Below are 19,540 nucleotides of genomic sequence, written 5' to 3' on the forward strand. Positions count from 1 at the left end.
GCATGAGGCCCTGCGCACAAAGGCGCCTTCCACGTGGGGCCACGTTCCAGGCAGGGATGGTGGGAGGCCCTTCTTTAACTCTCTATTCCCCACAGACCTACATCTCCCCCAGCGCAGCCATCATCCAGGCAGAGACGGCGGAGGGTGAGGCCGCGGCCATGCTGCACAACATGCGCGTGTATGGGACGTGCACGCTGGTGCTCATGGCCATGGTGGTCTTCGTGGGCGTCAAGTATGTCAACAAGCTGGCCCTGGTGTTCCTGGCCTGTGTCGTGCTGTCCATCCTTGCCATCTATGCCGGTGTCATCAAGACCGCCTTCGACCCACCAGATGTCCCGTGAGTCCTGGGCCTGCAGAGGTGCAGCTCTTCCTCTTAGCCTGGTCTGTGTGCCTGGTCGGGCCCGGGGTGGTGGCGCTGGGGGGTGCAGACTCCCCTGTTCCCGCTAGGCTGGGGGATGAGCCATCAGGATGCTCGTGGGGCCGCGCCCTCTGCACGGATGGGGTAGGTTGCCGGAGGTCAGAGGTAAACACTGTGCTGCTGGCCCCGAGGACAGGCCGCACTGAGCACCCCCTGGGGTGGCCCGTCCTCAGTGCCCCTGGCTGCCCAGGGGCCCCCCAATGGGCTCCTTTCCTGTCCCCCTTCTGGGTGTGGCTGGCAGGTCCCAGGAAGTGGCTCAAGGTCACAGCGAGTGAGCGAGCCATGTTACGTCTGCCACGTGGTATGGCAGGTGGCCAGGTTGGCCCAGGGCCCACAGGGCTGGTCAGGAGGGGCCGGGCAGCGGGGTGGCACCAAGCCTCCCCCCCGCAGTGCCTCCCTGTGGAGGGAGGCACCTGCATCAGTCATGCAAGGCCCCTGCAACACGCACTGTGCTCCGGGGAGCATGGTTGCAAGGGCCCCAGGTCCTGCTTCAGCACCCAGCCTGCGCAGCTCACCGGCACTCCTGCCGCCCAGGGTAGAGTGTCAGAAGCAGCCTAGCAGCCCCCAATCCTGGTCACTCGGGAAAAGTGGTAGAAGTAGTTTCAGGAGGGGCCTGTGCATCTTCTCACGCCCACCTCCCTGTGCTAGGGTCTGCCTGCTGGGGAACCGCACCTTGTCAAGACGCGGCTTCGACCTCTGTGCCAAGGTCCACACCGCCAACAACGGCACGATGCCCACCGCGCTCTGGCGCCTCTTCTGCAACAACTCCATGTCCAGCGCCAGCTGTGACGAGTACTTTGCCCAGAACAACGTCACAGAGATCCAGGGCATCCCCGGGGTGGCCAGTGGCGTCCTGCTGGGTGAGTGCCACCCTACACCTGGTAGGCGTCCTCCCCGGAGCTGGAGCCGCGGTCACCACACAGGCCATGAAGCCTGCGGCTCAGCAGACCTTGTCTTTCTAGGGGTTTGCTGGCAGGTGCACGGGCACTCGCCCTGGTCACGGGGGCTCAGGCTGGGGGGACAGGGTCTGTCCCATCTGTGTTCTGGGAGGAGGGGTCGTGTGTGACATCAGATCCCGTGGGAGCTGGTAAGCCCTTCACCGCTGTGCCTGCTGGGCCTGGTAGAAGGGTCTGGAATCTTGTTATGGGCCTGTTGTCACCCACAGATAATCTGTGGAGCACATATGCAGACAAGGGGGCGTTCGTGGAGAGGAAGGGCATGCCGTCCGTGCCGGTGCCAGAGGAGAGCAGAGCCAGTGGCCTGCCCTATGTGCTCACCGACATCATGACCTACTTCACCATGCTGGTCGGGATCTACTTTCCCTCTGTGACCGGTGAGGCCCTGCCTGGTCCCCTGAGAAACAAGCCTTGGGGTCTCTGCTCCCCATGTGCCGGTTGGGGTGTGGGAAGGTGTTGTCCCAAGTGCTCCCAGCAGACCGGCATCACTCGGGGTGACGGACCGTGGCAGCTGGGCAAGGAGCCGAGGGCCATCCTTGCAAGACAGTTGCTGACCTTCTGGGATGACCCTCAGCACCTGCCAGGGTGTTGTTCCCTGCATGGATACACGCTCCCTGCCGGGCCACCTCCAGCTGCCCTCTGCCCGCGGGAGCCCCAGCCCCACCCGGCCTGGCACTGCCGCCTGAGCCACTGGTGCATGTGGCTATGTGGCCCGTGTGTTGTGGCTGGGGGCCTGGCAGGCGGTGTTTTCAGGTTTGTGGTAACCGTAGGCTGTCCCCGTGGGTCTCTGTAGGTATCATGGCGGGCTCGAACCGCTCTGGGGACCTCAGGGATGCCCAGAAGTCGATCCCCACAGGGACCATTTTGGCCATCGTGACAACGTCATTTATCTGTATCCTCCAAGGCACTGGGTGAGGAAGGCCCATGCCCTATCCACCGCCCGGTGCGCGTCCAGCCGGGGTGGGCTTCCAGGGCTCAGGCCAGCGCTGACCGCCACCCCCAGAGGGAGCCGGGCCAACGTCTGCCTGATGATGGAGGGTGAAGGAGCCACCAGGACACTGACCTCACGGCCGGTCATGGCCTGAGTGTTGTCCATGAGCCACGTGGAGCGCTCACGTCGTCACACATGATGCCTGGCAATAACCCGTGACTGTGGTGTGGTTCATGGTGCTTGTGTACACGCACACAGTCACAGTGACTCCATGCTGGTTGCAGAGGTTTGTCTCTACCAAGCGAGCCAGTGTGCTGCCTGACTCACTGGAGCCAGGACGGGGCAGCAAGAAAGGCTCCGAGGGCTGCAGGGTCACAGCAGGGGGGGGGGGGGCGGACAGGTGGGGCACAGGTCGGTCCAGGCCCACCGTGAGTAGGACCCCATTGACACGTTTGGGCCGCAGTTTCCTTGACACGAGACACAGACCTGTCCTGCATCGTGCTCTTTGGGGCCTGCATCGAAGGCGTGATCTTACGAGATAAGTATGTTGGTTTTGTGACTTCTAGAAGCTTCCTAGTCAGCATCCGTTTTCTCATAGCAGATGGTAGCGTTGAGCTTGCCTCCCCCAGGATTTCAGGTTTTGTGTGGCAAGCAGGGAGCCCCATGGCCCCTCCATGGGGGGTCCCGTGTGGTCCCTGGCAGTGAGGCCTCACGGATGCTGCTGTGCAGGGCTGACCGTGGCCTCCCTGCTCCTGAGGAGGACACTCAGGGTGGGAGTGGCCTCATTCCAGCTCGGGACATGAGAACCACGTCTTCAGCATGAGTCTGATGGCCTGCCTGCTCCTGCCCCGCCAGGTTTGGCGAGGCCCTGCAGGGGAAGCTGGTCATCGGCATGCTGGCCTGGCCGTCCCCCTGGGTCATCGTCATCGGCTCCTTCTTCTCGACCTGCGGTGCCGGCCTACAGAGCCTCACGGGGGCGCCGCGCCTGCTGCAGGCCATTGCCCGAGACGGCATCATCCCCTTCCTGCAGGTGAGTGGGGTGCCCCTCAGGAAGGAGGGTGTCTGTGTGGGGTCCCCAAGGGCCTGCCCTGGAGCCAGCTGTCAGGTGATAGCCTCTGGGCCCACGTCCCCACCGCCAGCCCCTCAGCATGTGGGCCGTGTGTGAGGGGAGCGACCTGGGACCCTGCACCTCCTGTGGGGCTGGCGTCTGCCCTGCTGGATGTGGCTTCCTCCCCTGCAGACAGAGGTCTCTGCGAGGAGCCCGCGGGGCCGGCGTCTTCTTGTTCTGATGGCACAGGACATGGCTGGGGGCTCAGATAACATAAGTGCATCTGCTCATGCCCCGGGGGTGGGAGGTCCCAGAGGCAGGCATGGGCAGGGCTGGTTTCTTCTGAGGTCTCCGTCCTTGGCGTATGGACCCCACCCTTCCCAAGTTCTCTCATGGCTTCCATGTGGCTTCATCTTTTTTCATGAGGACACCAGTCACCTAACCAGGGATTAGGCTGCCCCATGACTGGTTGCCCTTAAAGCTCATGTCTGCAATCATAGTCAAGTTACCTCCCAAGGTGGTGGGGCCAGGGCTTCCCTGGGCCAGGGCTGGGGTGCCTGAGGCCCCATGTGTGCTGATCATCTGGGGTGGGTGCTGGTCCTCTGGCTCCCGAGTGCTGGCCCTCGCCTTCGCTCCCTGGAAGGTTCCTGTGGCCTGGAATGTTTTCCTCTCTCATGACTCCATCTGTTCCTCAGACACAGACAGGGTTGCGGAGCGTGCACAGGTACCTGCTAGGTTGGGCGTCACTGTCAGGAGCAGGTGGCAGTCATGGCGTCCCTGGTGCCGTGGAGCCTCCAGCCCACAGACTCCCACCTGAGCCTCGACCATGGCGCCCTGGTGCCCCTCTCTAGCTCTGTTTCTGGTTTGCTTCATGGTGTCTCTGCAGCGTGCTCTGAATGTCCCTTCCCGGGCCACTGGGCTGCAGGGACTGCAAGGAACATGTTGGACAGCTGGTGCCCCTAGAGGCGGGTGTGGCCTTGCCGTGGTCCTGCCCCATGTGGCTGCGGGTGAAGGGTCCAAGCACCTTACTGTGAGGTCCTCACAGGGGTCTTCTGTGCGTGTGGCTTGAGGCTAGCCTTATGCTCCCTGGGGGGCCCCCGTCCAGGGCACGGAGGGATCACCTTCACCCCCATCCGTGCACCATGAGGCCCTGGGCCTGGTGGTACCTGGGCCACCGTCTCCCTTTGCACGGCTGGATGTTGGGTTTTCTTCCTGGGGCCAGCCATCGAGGGTCTAGGACGCACCGTGAAGGTCTGCTCCTGCCTTGGTTCCTCCAGGGCTGCTCACCAGGACACAGGGTCCTGCCCCTGTGACCCGGCTGCCCTTCCCTGCAGGTGTTTGGCCACGGGAAGGCCAATGGGGAGCCCACGTGGGCTCTGCTGCTCACGGCCCTCATCTGTGAGACCGGCATCCTGATCGCCTCCCTGGACAGTGTAGCCCCCATCCTGTCCATGTGAGTGGCCGCAGGCACGGTGGGACGTGTGTGGGGAAAGGCCACAGACATGGGGCCGCCGCCTGCTGACTCGGAGCGGGAGGCCCTGCTCTCGGGGCTGGCCTTCTGCTCGGGGTGATAGACATGCACAACCACAGAGGCCATAGACAGGAGGGGGCAGGAGACCACCTGGGAGTGGGTGGGCTGGGCTGTTGCAGGAGGGGTGTGGGCATGGTCAGCCAGGGCTGCCTGGGACCTGACCTGCTTCCTGTGGCCTTGTCCTGGCATCTCCAGGTTCTTCCTCATGTGCTACATGTTCGTGAACCTGGCCTGTGCCGTGCAGACGCTGCTGCGCACGCCCAACTGGCGCCCACGTTTCAGATACTACCACTGGTGAGCACTCGCACGGCCAGGGCGGCCCTGGGGTCCCCAGTGCAGGCTGCATCCAAAGGCCACGTGGGGCCCTGGTTTCCTCTAGCACCAGCCTCGGCCGAGCTGAGGGGGGCCCTGTGCCCCTGTGTCACCCAGGGCCACCAAGGCATCACGTGGCGTGTGGGCCCGGAGCGTGTGACCTTAGGCAGCATGTGTTCGTGCTGCCATTGTGGTGGACGGGTGAAGACCATTGTGCTCTGTGGCCGGCAGTGTGCCTGTGCACCCTGGGCAGAGGGGTGGGCGTCCCGTAGGCGCAGAGCCAGGGCAGGTTCAGCCCTCAAGGGGGCAGAAGGGGGGATCAGGCCGGCAGCGTCAGTGCCACTTTCCCACCATAGCTGAGAGACCTTCTTTCGGTGGCTGGCGATGTGCGTGGGGCTGTGGGCGTGGCAGGCCTGTGAGTTCTGTGTTCCTCCAGGGCGCTGTCCTTCCTGGGCATGAGCCTGTGCCTTGCCCTCATGTTTATCTGTTCCTGGTATTACGCGCTCTTCGCCATGCTCATAGCCGGCTGCATCTACAAGTACATCGAGTACCGCGGGTGAGTCCTCCCTTGGGGCCTCCCGGGGTCTGCGCGGCACAGTGCTGTGCACCTCCTAGGGCACAGGTGGGCACAGCTGTCGGGTCTGCAGGCCTTTGTCCTGGGGGTCGAGAGTTACGTGTGCTTTGAGTCGATTCCACGGTGGTCATGACACTTTTATGCCATGTGCTTTATGAGAATTGGGAAGTCTGTCCAACACTGATGTGTGACAGATTCCAAAATTTCCAAGAATTTTACATCCCCTGGGGCATCGCCTGGGGGGCCTGGCTCCCTCCTGGGGGTGAGGTCTAAGGGGTCTTAGCTGCTGCCCGGAGGCCCCTCCCAGCTCTTACCAGAGCAGTTTAAGAGTGCGTGGGGGCTGTGACCACTCCTGGTGAGGCCAGGCCCACCAGTGTTCCCTGCACATGCACATTGTGGCCCTGGCCCTGGCCCTGGCCCTGGGGTCCCTCCCCGCCCACCCCGTGCCTCACTGCTGCCCCTCCCCTGCAGGGCAGAGAAGGAGTGGGGTGATGGCATTCGGGGACTGTCGCTGAACGCGGCCCGCTATGCCCTGCTGCGCGTGGAGCACGGCCCTCCCCACACCAAGAACTGGAGGTAAGCGTGCAGCCCACTGTGCCCCGACCTCAGGCCCCACGAACGTGCACAGCTCGCCTCCGACCTCATGCTCTGGAGAGGCCATTGCCCCCGCCGTGTGAAGCAATTGTCTCAAGCTTTTAGCACCTTCCCTCTGTTCACGATGGTCGGTTGTGGCATGACCAGCGTATCTGGACCCTGGGCCGGACGCAGGCAGTGCGGTGGGTGGGGAGTGGGGCGAGTGGACCTCATGGGGTGGCACAGAGGATGGAGGTCAGTGCATGGATGTCCTCTGGGAGGACGAAGAAGGCTCCACCCACAGACCAAGGGTTTCCTCAGCTGGGGGCCCCATGGCCTCCATCCCTCAGGCACCAGGATGCAGAACCCGGGGCAGGCCCTCTGTGCACCTGCTGGGGAGCCCGGGGTGACCGCTGTCTCTGCCGCAGGCCCCAGGTGCTGGTGATGCTCAACCTGGACGAGGAGCAGCGAGTGAAGCACCCCCGCCTGCTGTCCCTCACCACCCAGCTCAAGGCCGGCAAGGGCCTGACCATCGTGGGCTCCGTGCTGGAGGGCACCTACCTGGACAAGCATGCAGAGGCGCAGCGGGCGGAGGAGGTGGGCCTGAGGCGGGTGGCAGGGCTGCAAGGCAGAGGGAGGGCAGGGGGCAGGGCGGGCCTGCGCAGGGAGATCAGACCCCACCGTGCTTTCCGTCCTGATGCCCCAGCGCCTCCTGAGCTGCCCCCCTGCCGGCCTCCCCCTACCCCCCCACCCCCCCGAGCGAGGTTTCTATGCCGCTGTCTCCTTTCAGAGCCTGGGGTTCTGGGTTCAGATGGGGCGAGCCTGAGATGCTGCTGAAGTGAGCGGCCATGAGGGGGCAGGGACCCCCTGGAGGGCCGCGGGCGGGAGGCGGGAGGCAGGGGCAGGTTCGGGATGGCTCAGCTTGGGCTCGGTCTCTCCGCCCACTGGCGGCCTAGCTCCAAGGCCTGCGGTTGGTAGGAGTGTGGCAGGCGTGCCCTGCGGGGGCTCTGCCTGGAGGGATCACCCACCTCAGCCCATGCAGCCTCACCCCTTCTAGGCTCCTCAGTCCCCCACCTTCAAATTGCTGCTGACTGAGTGTCTCTGGCCCCCATGGAAACAGCCTGGTGTCAGGAGTGCCCGGGCCGTGTGTTTCCAGACAGACCTGCTGGGTCCTGTGCTCCCCGCCCGCCCCCACGCCCAGCGGTTTGCGGGTTCAGCGTGTTCCGTGGTGGCAGTGCCCGGTGCTCTTCTCCCCGAGGCACCAGTGGCACCACAACCCCATGTGCTTGAGTGTGGCAGCTGCTGCTAGACCGTAGATTTAGCGGGGTTGTCCCTGTGATTTTGCGCCGCTCCGCCTCTGGCCAGGGCAGCACCCTCTCCAGGTGCCTTTGCTCTCTGGACTGCCTCTCGAATGGTGACATGGAGTGTGGTCCAGATGCGCCATGTGGCAGGGAGACCCTGCCATTTACTTCTGAATGTTGCCCGAGTGCTGGGGCCGTGGGCCGCACTCCCAGTGTGCCGGGGCCTCTCCGGGGAGCCGAAGGGATAGGCAGCAGCCACCAACCGGCCCGGGACGGTAGTGGCGTGGCCGGGTTTCCCGTCCCTGCCCCCTCGCCGGCACCGCTGACTGTTGTCCCCTGACGTGCGGTCCGGACTCTTCCAGGCCTGCAGCGAGCGTTTTCCTGCACTGATGACGGTGCTGTAAAACGTCAGTTCTCTGTCACAGCAGAGAACGTACCGGCGCCGGCCTTGTGGCCTTCCGTCTCGGTGCAGGTTCATGAGGCTGCTCCTTAGTGCTGCTGAGCCTGACAGGTTTCCAGGGTTCCTGTGGTGCGGACCCTCCGTGGACAGGTCTCATTCCACGTGGATTATTGGTAGGAGGACCTGGTGGAGTCAGAGCCTCCCAGGTCGCATGGAGTCCCGGGGTCAGGTGCAGGGCACCTGGCTCTGTGTGCGGGCAGGTCTGCATGAGCAGTGAGGATGGGGGCCTTTTGGTGTCTCTTTGGGGACAGCTCCATGTGCTTAGCCCCTCACTGCCCTGGGAGGCAGCAGAGCCCATGTGGACGTGGTGCCTCTGGCTTCCACCCCAGATGCACAGCCCCGGCTTGGGGCTCAGGCTGCAGTGGGGCTGGTGGAGTGGTGGCTGCGTCTTGGAGGTGAGGGCCAAGGGGCGCCACAGTCCCTGTGCACTCAGGCTGGCCACCGTGTTCAGACTGCTGCGCTGACCAAGAGTGTCTCGGCCAAGCGGGGGTGCAGGGCGTTCACCTGGCTTTGTGCGTGGAAGCAGCCCACTCCCTCCACCTGTCTCCCACCTGTCCTGCCCCATTGAACGTGTCTCTACTCCCTGGGCAGAGGCCTCCCCGTGGAGCGTCCTGGTTCCCACAGGGATCTGGCGTCACACTGAGCTGGTCACTGTGCTGACCACGATGTAGGGAATGGTGAGGGCCCACGTCTCCCTGGGAGCACACGTGAGGGGGTCTCTAGGAGTGCAGGGACACGGTGTCGTCGGCTGCCCATGGTTCTCCCGAGCAGACGTCGACCCTGCTTGTCTCCCCAGAACATCCGGTCTCTGATGGGCACAGAGAGGACCAAGGGCTTCTGCCAGCTGGTGGTGTCATCTAACCTGCGGGACGGCATGTCCCACCTGATCCAGTCGGCCGGCCTGGGAGGCATGAGGCACAACACAGTGCTCATGGCCTGGCCCGGGTCCTGGAAGCAGGAGGACAACACGTCCTCCTGGAAGAACTTTGTCGGTGGGTACTGTCCCGGGCCGTGTGCGGTGGCGTCTCGGCGCCCCGGGGGACACGCCCAGTCGTCTGAAAGCCTCGCTCCCTTCTCTGCCGGCCCGGCCCCGGCGTGGTGACCCCGTGTGGCTGCCCACGCCCTCCGGCCGGCAGCTCACTCACTGGTAGCACAAGGGCAGCCTTCAGTGTGCACCCCGGGTGGGCCCCATGGCCTTGCCTGCCTCCCATGCTGGCTGGAGCCCACGCATCCGTGGGGGGCTCGGATCTGCTTCAGTGCCGGCCACCCGCCCCCTGCCTCTCCACAGAAACTGTCCGAGACACCACGGCGGCACAGCAGGCCCTGCTCGTGGCCAAAAACGTGGACCTGTTTCCGCAAAACCAGGAACGGTTCAGCGACGGAGACATTGACGTGTGGTGGGTCGTGCACGACGGGGGCCTCCTCATGCTGCTGCCCTTCCTGCTGCGGCAGCACAAGGTAGGATGCATGGGGCAGGTCCCGTGACGGGGGCTGGGCTCCCCGGAATGCATGCCAACGCCAGCCCTGCCGCCCACCAGGTGTGGAGGAAGTGCCGGATGCGCATCTTCACGGTGGCCCAGGTGGACGACAACAGCATCCAGATGAAGAAGGACCTGCAGGTGTTCCTGTACCACCTGAGGATCAGCGCTGAGGTGGAGGTGGTGGAGATGGTGAGGCGCGGCCCCGAGGGGGTGGGGGTTCCCCGCATGCCCGCTGCTGGTCCCGCCTCCCGGGACCACACTACTCTCGGTGTCCCACGTTTGTGGACGGGTCCTCGGTGTACCTTTGCCAGTCTCGAGGCTGGCCTGGGCTGGTAGGTTGCATGGTTCGTAGGAGGGGCTGCCCGGTTGTGATGTGCCCTCCTGAGCATGTCCTGTGCAGACGTGACACCCGGCCTGTCGCAGGATGTGAGCCAATCTGTGTCCAAGCCCCTTGGCCTCAAAGTCCCACCCATCGCACCGACAGCCTCTCGTCGGGTGCTGGTCCCCAGGGCAGGGGGAGCGAAGCGTTCTCATGCCTGCAGCAACTCCCAGGGTGCTGTCCCCCGGCCCCGGCCCTGTGCGCTCATGCTCTCTCCTGTCAGGGTCCATGTTGGACCGCATGGTGGTTCTGTCTCTCACTGTCCTGTGGCTGCCCCAGCATCTTCCACGTGGCTCCCATGTCACTGTCCTGCGCTGCCCCATCCTCACCGTCACCCTCGCCAGTCCCTCTGTTTTCAGGAACCTTGCAGACGTTAGGAGTCTGGGGAGCTGGTCAGAACCACATGGGTGGGGTCCTGGGTGCCACACGGTGGGGGCGGGGTCGCACCGTGAGGCCTGGACTCTCGTGGTTTTGCAGTAACTGTAGTTTCAAAGCTGCTAACGTCGCTCGGTTTCTCGAGGACGCAGTTGGTGCGGCACGTCTGACAATGTCATGGGCGGAACCCACAGCCCTGCCTGATTGCGATCGTAATCGCACATTCTGCTTTGTCGGGAGCGGTGTTGGGACACGATCGTGTCTCCTTTGTGAGACACCTGCTGCCCTGCCTCACACCCCCATGCCCCCAGCCGCGAGCAGACTGCAGCCGGAACCCCTTAGCCTATCCTTCCATCAGAGGTGGGCAGGCTCCCTGTGCTCACGCTCTGCTTCTGGGCTGTTGGCTGGGCTAGCCTCATCCCTGTGCCTGGCCCCCCTGCACAGCAAGGGCGCCCTGCGGACAGCCGGGGCCCCAGGTGCCATCGTCAGGAGGCAGGGAGCCCCTCTGCCAGAGGAGAGGCCAGCGTCGACAGCCTGAAGTCAGGGTCACTGACGGGGAGGGATGCTCCTGGTCAGCGCGGCTCAGAGGCCAGTCCGAGTGGGAGCCAGACCTGTGAGCAGGAGGGGTCTGGGGGTTGTCGTGAAGATGTGTCTGTAACACGAGCATACTTGGAGGTTTTATCACAAGCGCTGGGGGAGTCAGAGTCAGTACACGTTTGGTCAGATGCCCCAGCCGACAGCTAGGCTCCGTGAGTGTCCCCGAGGTCAGCAGGAAGCTGGCTCGGCTGCCCACTCTCATCTCCCTTCCTGGGAAGCTGGAGGCAGGGATACACTTCTACAGATCACACGACTTATGTATCTAGAAAATCCAAGAAAATAGATTTTAGCGAGGTGGATGGACAGAAACGACATCAAAACCTACACTTGTAGGATGGGATCCTGCTTGTGGGAGCCGTGAGCGGGGCTGATGGCAGCGCTGGGCGGCGGGAGCCCAGAGCTCCACCAAGGGTCACAGGGCGCTGCCCACTTAGGTCCTGAGAGTGAGACACGGACCCCACCCTGGACAGGCGGGAGGATGCAGGGCCACCCGCTGAGGCTCAGGCTGGGGGCCAGAGGAGATCCTGGCCCTGTGGTCAGCAGGCAAGCTCGGCACACCCTGTGCAGAAGACAGCGCCTGCAAGCTGTGGGCGCCCCCTCATGCAGGAAAGGGCACGTAGTTGGCATGGGGTTCCCCCAGGGGCTGTCTTCCGGGCCCATGAGCAGATGCGGGTTCTACCACGAGGTCATCTGCTCGTGCTCATGGGAAACACACACGCCACGTGAGCAGAGGGGGCACCCGCTGCTGTCACAGCTCCGTGCTCAGACACTCAGAGCCACATTAGTGGAAGCGCACAGCCCCTGAGCCACGTGTTCACCTCCACGCTTTCCGGACTTCCTAGGTTGAAAATGACATATCGGCATTCACGTACGAGAAGACACTGATGATGGAGCAGAGGTCCCAGATGCTGAAGCAGATGCAGCTTTCCAAGACGGAGCAGGAGAGAGAGGTGCGTATGTGGGATGGGCAGCGGGCAGGCGCACCCACAGCAGGAACAGCCCCTCGGAGGGGGGACCAGCCAGGTCCAGCTGCACCGTGCTGGCCTGGCCCCTGCACACCCACCTGACCCACAGGACCGGTCCTGGCGGTCACTGGAGCCATTACCCCCTGCCTGGCTTTCTGAGCAGCTGCCTGGCATGGTTTTGCCCCCATGGCCCACACCCAGGCTGGGGTCAGGGCTCCGTGTCCCCACCCCACGTGGGTCTGCCTGCCATCCCGCCCCTGCTTGTGTTGTCCCCTGTCCAAATCATCACGGGGCCTCCAACTGGCCTCCTCCCTCTAGTCCCTGCCTTGTCCAGCCAGGAGCCACCGAGAGTCTCTGAGGGCCATCGTGTTGACCCATCCTGCGGGCTCTGCTCTGACCTCCCCTCAGGTCACCCTGTGGCTTCTCAGCCACCCTAGGCTCTGCCCTGAGCCTCACCGGTCCCCTCAGGCCCAGCACCCTCTGGGGGTCAATCACAGCCATCTGTCCTGTGCAAAGGGTGACACTAGCTTCCTCACCCTGCACCTGCCCCTCCGCAAACTCCAGGGCTCTTCTTCTTGCCCCAGGAACTCAGGCTCCCTGACTCTGCTGTAGGCAATGAGGAGAGGGCTGGGTGGGTGGTGACAGATGGGTGGATGGGCAACCGAGGGACGAATGAGTGAGGGACGAATGGGTGAGTGGTTGGGAGCGGCCGCGTGTGTGGAGCCATTTGGAGTGCAGAGACTTCCAGGTGTGGACACCCCCTCGTGCTCACATGGAGTCTGGGGTGTTCTCCAGGGCCCTCAGAGCTGGGGTGGGAGGAGGAGGCCAGCAGGGGGCGAGGGAGGGCTGGCCCTGGGGCCCCAGCGCCCCAGCGTCTCGTCTGCACCCGATTCATCTCGGGAGCGTCTGGAGGCCTGTGGTCACTCGGTGGGGCTTGTCCTTGCCCTGCTGTCTGGCCAGGCCCAGCTGATCCATGACAGAAACACTGCAGCCCATTCCGTGGTAGCCACCAGGACCCAAGCCCCGTCCACGCCAGACAAGGTGCAGATGACCTGGACCAAGGAGAAGCTGATCGCAGAGAAGTACAAGAACAAGGAGCCGGGTGTGTCCGGGTTCAAAGATCTCTTCAGCCTGAAGCCGTGAGTGTCCACGTGGCCCCTATGGGGCACGTCCTGGCCAGACGGCCCAACCCCTTCGCCAGCTGTGACAGGGCTGCACATGCACCTGCAGACGCAGGCCTGAGGGTCACTGTCTCCATGCACGTGGATCCGGGCATCTGTGTTTTTGCTGGGTCCTAGCAGCTAGAGGTCAGGGCTTGTTGGGGGCTGCAGACCCCCTGCTGGGACCCCACTGACTGTGTAGGCTGCCCACAACACAAGAGCCGGCTTCTGCCTATGGTGCTGGGCGGGGAGCCCCTGTCTGTGGTGGGGTGTGCCGCTGGGCCCAGAGGCGTCGTGCCCAGGGTCTCCAGGAAGGGGCGAAGCCCTGAGGCCTTGGGCGGTGCGGGTGGGGGCGAGGACACAGGGCTCAGCCCTGATGGAGGAGGAGGACCAGGTGGGCCGGGGAGGGTGGCCGGGGCATGCCCAGTGACCATTTCAATAAGCCTTTGTCCTTTTGGCTCTTGAAGTAACCCGTTCTTTGTATTTTCTCTCCCATGTAGAGAATGGGGAAACCTGTAAGTGCTCTTGTTTTACTTAGGACGCTTCTTAGATCTGTAGCCTTGCATGCTTGGTACATGCTGCCCCTGTGAACCGTGTGTGCATGTGTCCCCACGTGTGCAGCCGTGTGCGTGTCTGTGTGCTTGTGCCCACGCGTGAGCGGAGTCTGGCGGCTGCTGTGGCTCCCGTGTCCAGGCGGCTCAGGGTGTGCACCCGAGGTTTCGTCTTCCAAGGAGCACGAGGACCACGGCATGGGGAGGGCGCTCCCTGAGCTGCTCTGGTGCCAAGGAGCAGGTGCTTTGGTAGCTCTTAGCTGATCCATCCACACCCCTGGAGTCCCGTCCCCTGCTCTGTGGGGACAGGTGCCCTGTTGCTCCCCAGCCCCGGGAGCTCTTCACCTCACGACACTGCTGGCCTGGTCGTGGGAGGGGTGTGGACGGACCCTGTGCATACTCTGGCGCTGGGGGGTAGCCAGACGGGCAGGAGTGGGAGCTGCCTGGGGTTGCTGCTGCGTGCCCCCTGCCGGCCTGTCCCCTGCAGCCAGGGCGGTCCTCGTGGCACAGCGGTGAGGCTGGGGGCAGCCCTTCCTCCTGCAGCCCCCAGGGCCCCGTTCACATGCCGCAGAAGAAGGCAGACATTGGTCCATGGAGGGAGTGAAGTGTGTAGACAGGTCAGGGAATCTGTGGGGAGGGCAGGGGGGACACAGGGACTCGACTGTTGCTCTAGTTCCTGTAAACTAGACATGAGCCCCAGGTCAATGAAAACCCCAAAAGCAGGACGAGGGTTTCTTCCCTAAGATGCTCTGTGGAGCGAGGGCCTGCTGAACCCGTCCCCAGGGGTGCATGTGGGCACCCATCATGGGTTAGGTCGGCCTGTCCCCAGTGGCAGGCACGCTTTGGGGGGTGGCTGGCCGTCCGGGGCATTCGTGTGCAGGAGCACATCTGCTAGGCCCGTCGCCCTCGACGTGTGGCCTGCAGGAGCCGAGGGACCAGAACCTCCGTTTTGCCCTTGTGGTGCTGGCTGCGGACACACCACTGCCCCCTTCCCACCGCCCCTGGGTGGCCGACCGCCACATTCAGCACGTGTGTGACAGGATCTCTTGTTCTGTGGATTTACGGCCCAAGGTTGGGAACAAAGACAGGTTTCTGTTGGCTTCCTGGAGACATGAGGCCACACTGTCCCTGTCTGTGCCCCTGTGACCTCCAGGACGCACGTCGCCCTGGAGCCAGGGGCCCTTCCCGCCAGACCCAAACCCCTGATTTAAAGATTATATGTGTTTTCTGACTTCGAGCTGTAGGGCATCCTTGAGTATTACTCATTTCTGGAGTGGCTGCCGTCCCCGAGCACGGGTAATTGTGGTCTCGTCCGGGCAGCTAACTCACAGTTCTCGTAATGGAAGGGCCCTGATTGCGCTGTGCCAGATGCCCAGTCTATAATTTTATCAGGCGAAATGGGATGGAAAGAGGGGCCGGCTCCCTGTTTTCCTCCTGGGAATTGGTGGTTGTGATCGGAGCTATTTGGCTCCAAGGCAGAGCGGGTGACCGGGCGTGGCCTGGATGTGGCCGCTGCGGGCCTTACACCGACCATCGGCCCGCCTGCCCCTCCAGTCTGGGGCATGGTGACCTGTTCCCGACACTGCCAGGCTGCTGCCTGCGGATTCCACTGTGCAGGTGTGACTCGGGAATTCACAGAATTCCTGGGGTTCTCCATGGTGGAGTGGGGGGCACGGACGTCTTGGAGCATGCGGTGTCTCCTGAGTGTGCTTTCCGGAACATGGCGTGGTACCCGGGGACCTGTGGACACCCGGTGCACGCCTGAGTGCAGGGGGTATCCAGGGACCTGTGGACACCAGGCGCACACAGGGTAGAGAGGACCAGGCCCTACGGGTGCCTGAGCACCAGGACGCACTGAAGGGGGGGGAGCACTGTGCCTGGGACTCAGAGGACTGTCCAAGCGCCCCATGGACGCTCTGCCCCACTCGGTGGGCATGCGCAGAACTGGGTGGTTGGTGAGGATGAGGTGCAGGGCCTGGGTTGTCCTCCTGCCGTCCACTGGGAGTAGCAGCATGCAGGCGGGGCAGGGCCCGGGCCTCTCCTCCACGCCATCCCTGAGGTGTCCTGGCACCCAGCCCAAGTCAGGACCAGCGAGGTGCTGCTGCATGTGCTCTCGAGCCTATCTCAAGGGAGCAGGGCTATCTCAAGGCCGCGTGTAGAGCAGGGCTGGGCCGAGACACTGAGGCTTTTGGGTGGGGTGGGGTTAGAGCCCATATGTGTGTGAGCGCCTTCCACGCCCAGCACTGTGCTGTTCCCTGGGGCCACGCATAGATGTAGAAGCTTGGAGGCTCTAGAGACAGCCCGTCTAGAACTGTGGAGACCACAGCTTTGTCACTGCTGGTAACGTCCCTGTTGGTGCACTTCAGGGAGGTGACACCATCAGAATCCTGGTGTGTCTGTCTGGGACTGAGCCGGGCACACAGGGCTGTGGGTGGATCGCCAAGTGGTCTTCTCCCCGCAGGAACCAGTCCAACGTCAGGAGGATGCACACGGCCGTGAAGCTGAATGGCGTCGTCCTCAGCAAGTCCCAGGGTGCACAGCTGGTCCTGCTGAACATGCCAGGCCCCCCCAAAAACCGGCAGGGCGATGAGAACTGTATCCTTTCCATGGGCTGCCTGCTGTGCCCCTCAGAGGCCTCCCTGTTACTCGGGATTCTGGGTGGGGGCGGGAGCAGTGGGGGGCCCTTGGGCCAGGACCAGAGCCTCCACCCCCGGCTGAGCCGATGTGGCCCCACCTGGCCTGAGTGCCCAGAAAGCAGCGTCCAGGGGAGTCCAGGTGAGCAGCCCCTGCTTGGGCGGGGGGGGGGGGGGGGGGTTTGTCCACAGCTGCGAGGAAGCTGTCCACTGCCAGGTGTCCCGGGTGGCTCGGGCCCTCAGTGAAGCACTGGGGACATGCAGGAGGTAGGAGCAACGAGTCCAAGAGGTGGGTGAACGCATCCGTGACCCAGACCCTGTGCACCGAGGAGCTGCGGGCCTGGGATGAATCTGGGGCTGCTCTGAGCACCTGCCTGGCCACCTCCCATGCTGGGCATCTGCCTTGGGACAAGGGCGCACCGCATATTCCTGTTTGTCCTGGACGAGCCACAGCACAGGTGCCAGGCCTGACCTCGTGATGTGCAGGTCAGCCCCCCCGAGCTGGAGTCACGCCTCTAGCCATGTGTCCACTGTCCTATGAGGGGACTCAGGGGCTGTCCCCTCTGGCACTAGGAAGGGCAGCAGGTGGCCCTTGGGCTTCAAGCCTTGATCTCCATGAGCCTGAGGACTCTGTTTGGTTGGTGACCAGACAGGGACTCCGGCCTGTGTGGGTTCTTGGTGGACTCATCCGTCTGTGCCCCGTGCTCCAGAGTGAGGGCGGGGCTCCTCGGTTCCCGGTCAGGCTGTGGGGACCCTCAGGAGCATGGGAGGCTGGGTTGACGCCTCGGGCTGTGCCATGGGCCCCTGGTCCTGCGTACTGGCCTTCCTCTGCCTGGGACTCAGGTGCAACCAGCTGTGTCCTTAACTCAGCCACCCCAGACATGGAGTTCCTGGAGGTCCTGACTGAGGGGCTCGACAGGGTCTTGCTGGTCAGGGGCAGTGGCCGGGAGGTGGTCACCATCTACTCCTGACACGGCCACCCGGGAGCCCACAGGGTGAGCTGGGGGTTGGGCCACACGTCCTAGCCCTCCTCTCCAGGCCGAGAGCCAGCACGCAGCTGCCAAGGTTCCCCATGGGGAGGGGAGGTGCAGATACCCTCAGCACCCTGCGTGACCTGGGTGGCACTGGACCAGAGCGCTCAGGCTGTGGATTCCTCGGACCCACCTGGTTGTCGTGGTTACATTTCAGTTCTTCCCCACCTGGGACGCTCAGGAGAAACCACGCCTGGACTGAATGAAGGTCACCTTGGGCCACAGGGGTCTGTTCAGGAAGATGGCCGAGGGCCTCCATCCCTCGGTCAGCCTCCTGTGCACCTGTCCCTGTAACATCCCTGTAATGTCCCTGTTTGTGTTCCTGTGGATTGAGGCCAAGGAGCGCTGTCCACGCACGATGGGTGGCCTTGGTCAGCATGCCTGCCCAGCGTGGGAATGTGTAAAAAGGGAACCCTGGTTCTTCGGGCACACGGTGTGGTCCTCCCAGGTGGGCACATTCTGGGGGATCCCGTGGCCTCCGGTTCCCACACACCAGGCTCTGTGGAGAGGGGCCCCAGCGGCTCTGGGTTGGTGAGGCGTCGCTTGCGTGCCTGTACCCTCCTGCCAGCAGAGGGGACCAGAGGATGCGTTTCGATGGTCCATGGACTGACCTGGTCACACCGCTGTGGGTTGTGGTGACGTGGCTCACTGTCTGTGCAGCGTATTTATTTATTTAAGCACCTGGGGAGTTTTGGTAATAATGAGGGTGTCTGTGAATGAGCCCATTGGCTCTCAGGCTCCCTGGGGCCCCCAAGCAAGTCAACCAGGTCCACAGATTTCAGGTCAGGGAACAGACCAAGCGTGTGTGTGTGTGTGTGTGTGTGTGTCCCGATGTCCCTGAGGCATGGTTGGGCAGCACAGAGGGTCCAGAGTGACCACCAGCCAGAGTGTGTGCCAAACAGCCATGTCTGGGCTCGGGGCGTACGTACTCCTGCCCGCCGTGGTTCCACAGCAGCAAAGTGGCAAACCCACCTCCCTGGCACACGGGTCACATGCTGTGTTGGGCAGAGGTGTGTCCCCAGGACCCCATGAGGTACAGCACGTTCACACGGGCTGGAGAAGAGCCACCACATAGCAGGACCTCCCATGACCCCAGCCCCTGTTTGCACGGCGTAGGCGGCTGCAGAGTGAGGGTGCAGCTGCGTCCGTGCACCCCTTTCCACACGACTGCGTGGGACCGAGTGCAGCTGATCAAAGTGGGTTCCACGGTGGTTTTATAGCTTCCTTGTCTTTGTATGATCTTGTTGGTAGAAAAATAAATTGTATAAAACCTAGTACTGTGGAGTCTCCTGTGTCTTCAGCGTAAAAGCGGGACAGTGGGAGAGGTGCCCGGTCCTCCCTCCCTGTGAGTGTTCTCATCTCACCCCAAAGCAGATGCAGGTGGCCAAGGAACCTGACCGCGTGGCCCGTTTTCACGGCTGTTAGGACCTCATTCCCTGGGATGCACAGACCACCGCTGCCCACTCACCAGGGGCTGAGACCCAGCGTCACTTGAATCAGTCAAGAGAAGTGACGAAACAGGCGAGTTTGCAGAGAAGGTGTGAATCTGTAGGGACATTCAGGACGAGGGCATGATGCTGCTGTGCTGAAGTCATGATTCCTGGAGGGGTGGGATCTACAGGGAGCTGGCACTGTGGGGATCCCTTGTTCTAGCCCTTGCCGCGCCCTACGGCCATGGGTGGGAGAACAGGCATGAGGCCCTGGGGCTGCCCTGCATGGCTGCCAGGAGTGGGCAGGTGCCAACCCGGTGATCCCACTCCTGGAGCCGCGGCCCAGTGACCTAGGGTCCCCACGTTCACTGCAGGCCAAATGTGGAGACCCTGGGTCTCAGCCCCTGGTGAGTGGGCAGCGGTGGTCTGTGCATCCCAGGGAATGAGGTCCTAACAGCCGTGAAAACGGGCCACGCGGTCAGGTCACGTGTTGGGTGATAACGTACAGGAAATGCCCAGAACGGACAAAGCCAGAGAGGCAGCGTGGTAGTTACTGCTCCCCGGGGGCACGGGGTGCAGTGAGAACCGGTGGCTAAGGGAGCCTGGGCCGCGTGGTCAGCAGAGCACAGGCCCCGGGGCTTCAGACTCTGTGTCACACCTCAGAGCAGTTTCCCGAAGCCTGTCAATGCCAAGAGGGATCCCAGCCCCCCATGGCCCCGAACGGTGATGGTGCCCTGACCTTGTGACCGAGATGCTTGTGCACAGCAGTGAGCCGTCAGCCTTCTGCATGTCGGGCAGCATCGGCCAGGACCCACACGAACGTGGGGGAAGCTG

At 63.4% G+C, this 19,540-nt stretch overlaps 1 protein-coding gene across 4 annotated transcripts in view; it reads left to right on the plus strand.

Moving 5' to 3' along the window:
- SLC12A7 (solute carrier family 12 member 7) overlaps window positions 1-18,550 on the plus strand; it is a 37,314-nt gene extending 18,764 nt beyond the window's left edge. For 3 of the 4 annotated variants that reach the window (XM_025451240.3, XM_049105695.1, XM_049105696.1), the window contains exons 7-24: window positions 96-337; window positions 1,067-1,278; window positions 1,584-1,751; window positions 2,168-2,266; window positions 2,790-2,847; window positions 3,161-3,335; window positions 4,688-4,806; window positions 5,080-5,178; window positions 5,633-5,752; window positions 6,242-6,346; window positions 6,772-6,940; window positions 8,901-9,096; window positions 9,393-9,562; window positions 9,643-9,774; window positions 11,779-11,886; window positions 12,862-13,040; window positions 16,074-16,207; window positions 17,125-18,550. In XM_025451240.3, the coding sequence (XP_025307025.3) occupies window positions 96-337; window positions 1,067-1,278; window positions 1,584-1,751; window positions 2,168-2,266; window positions 2,790-2,847; window positions 3,161-3,335; window positions 4,688-4,806; window positions 5,080-5,178; window positions 5,633-5,752; window positions 6,242-6,346; window positions 6,772-6,940; window positions 8,901-9,096; window positions 9,393-9,562; window positions 9,643-9,774; window positions 11,779-11,886; window positions 12,862-13,040; window positions 16,074-16,207; window positions 17,125-17,216 (2,577 nt within the window). In that variant the 3' untranslated portion in view covers window positions 17,217-18,550. The remainder of the gene's footprint in view (window positions 1-95; window positions 338-1,066; window positions 1,279-1,583; window positions 1,752-2,167; window positions 2,267-2,789; window positions 2,848-3,160; window positions 3,336-4,687; window positions 4,807-5,079; window positions 5,179-5,632; window positions 5,753-6,241; window positions 6,347-6,771; window positions 6,941-8,900; window positions 9,097-9,392; window positions 9,563-9,642; window positions 9,775-11,778; window positions 11,887-12,861; window positions 13,041-16,073; window positions 16,208-17,124) is intronic. The other variant, XM_049105694.1, reaches the window with a different exon arrangement.
- Window positions 18,551-19,540: the final 990 nt, after the last annotated feature.

This window comes from Canis lupus, chromosome 34 (genome assembly GCF_003254725.2).
Source record: "Canis lupus dingo isolate Sandy chromosome 34, ASM325472v2, whole genome shotgun sequence".
Classification (NCBI taxonomy): domain Eukaryota; kingdom Metazoa; phylum Chordata; class Mammalia; order Carnivora; family Canidae; genus Canis; species Canis lupus.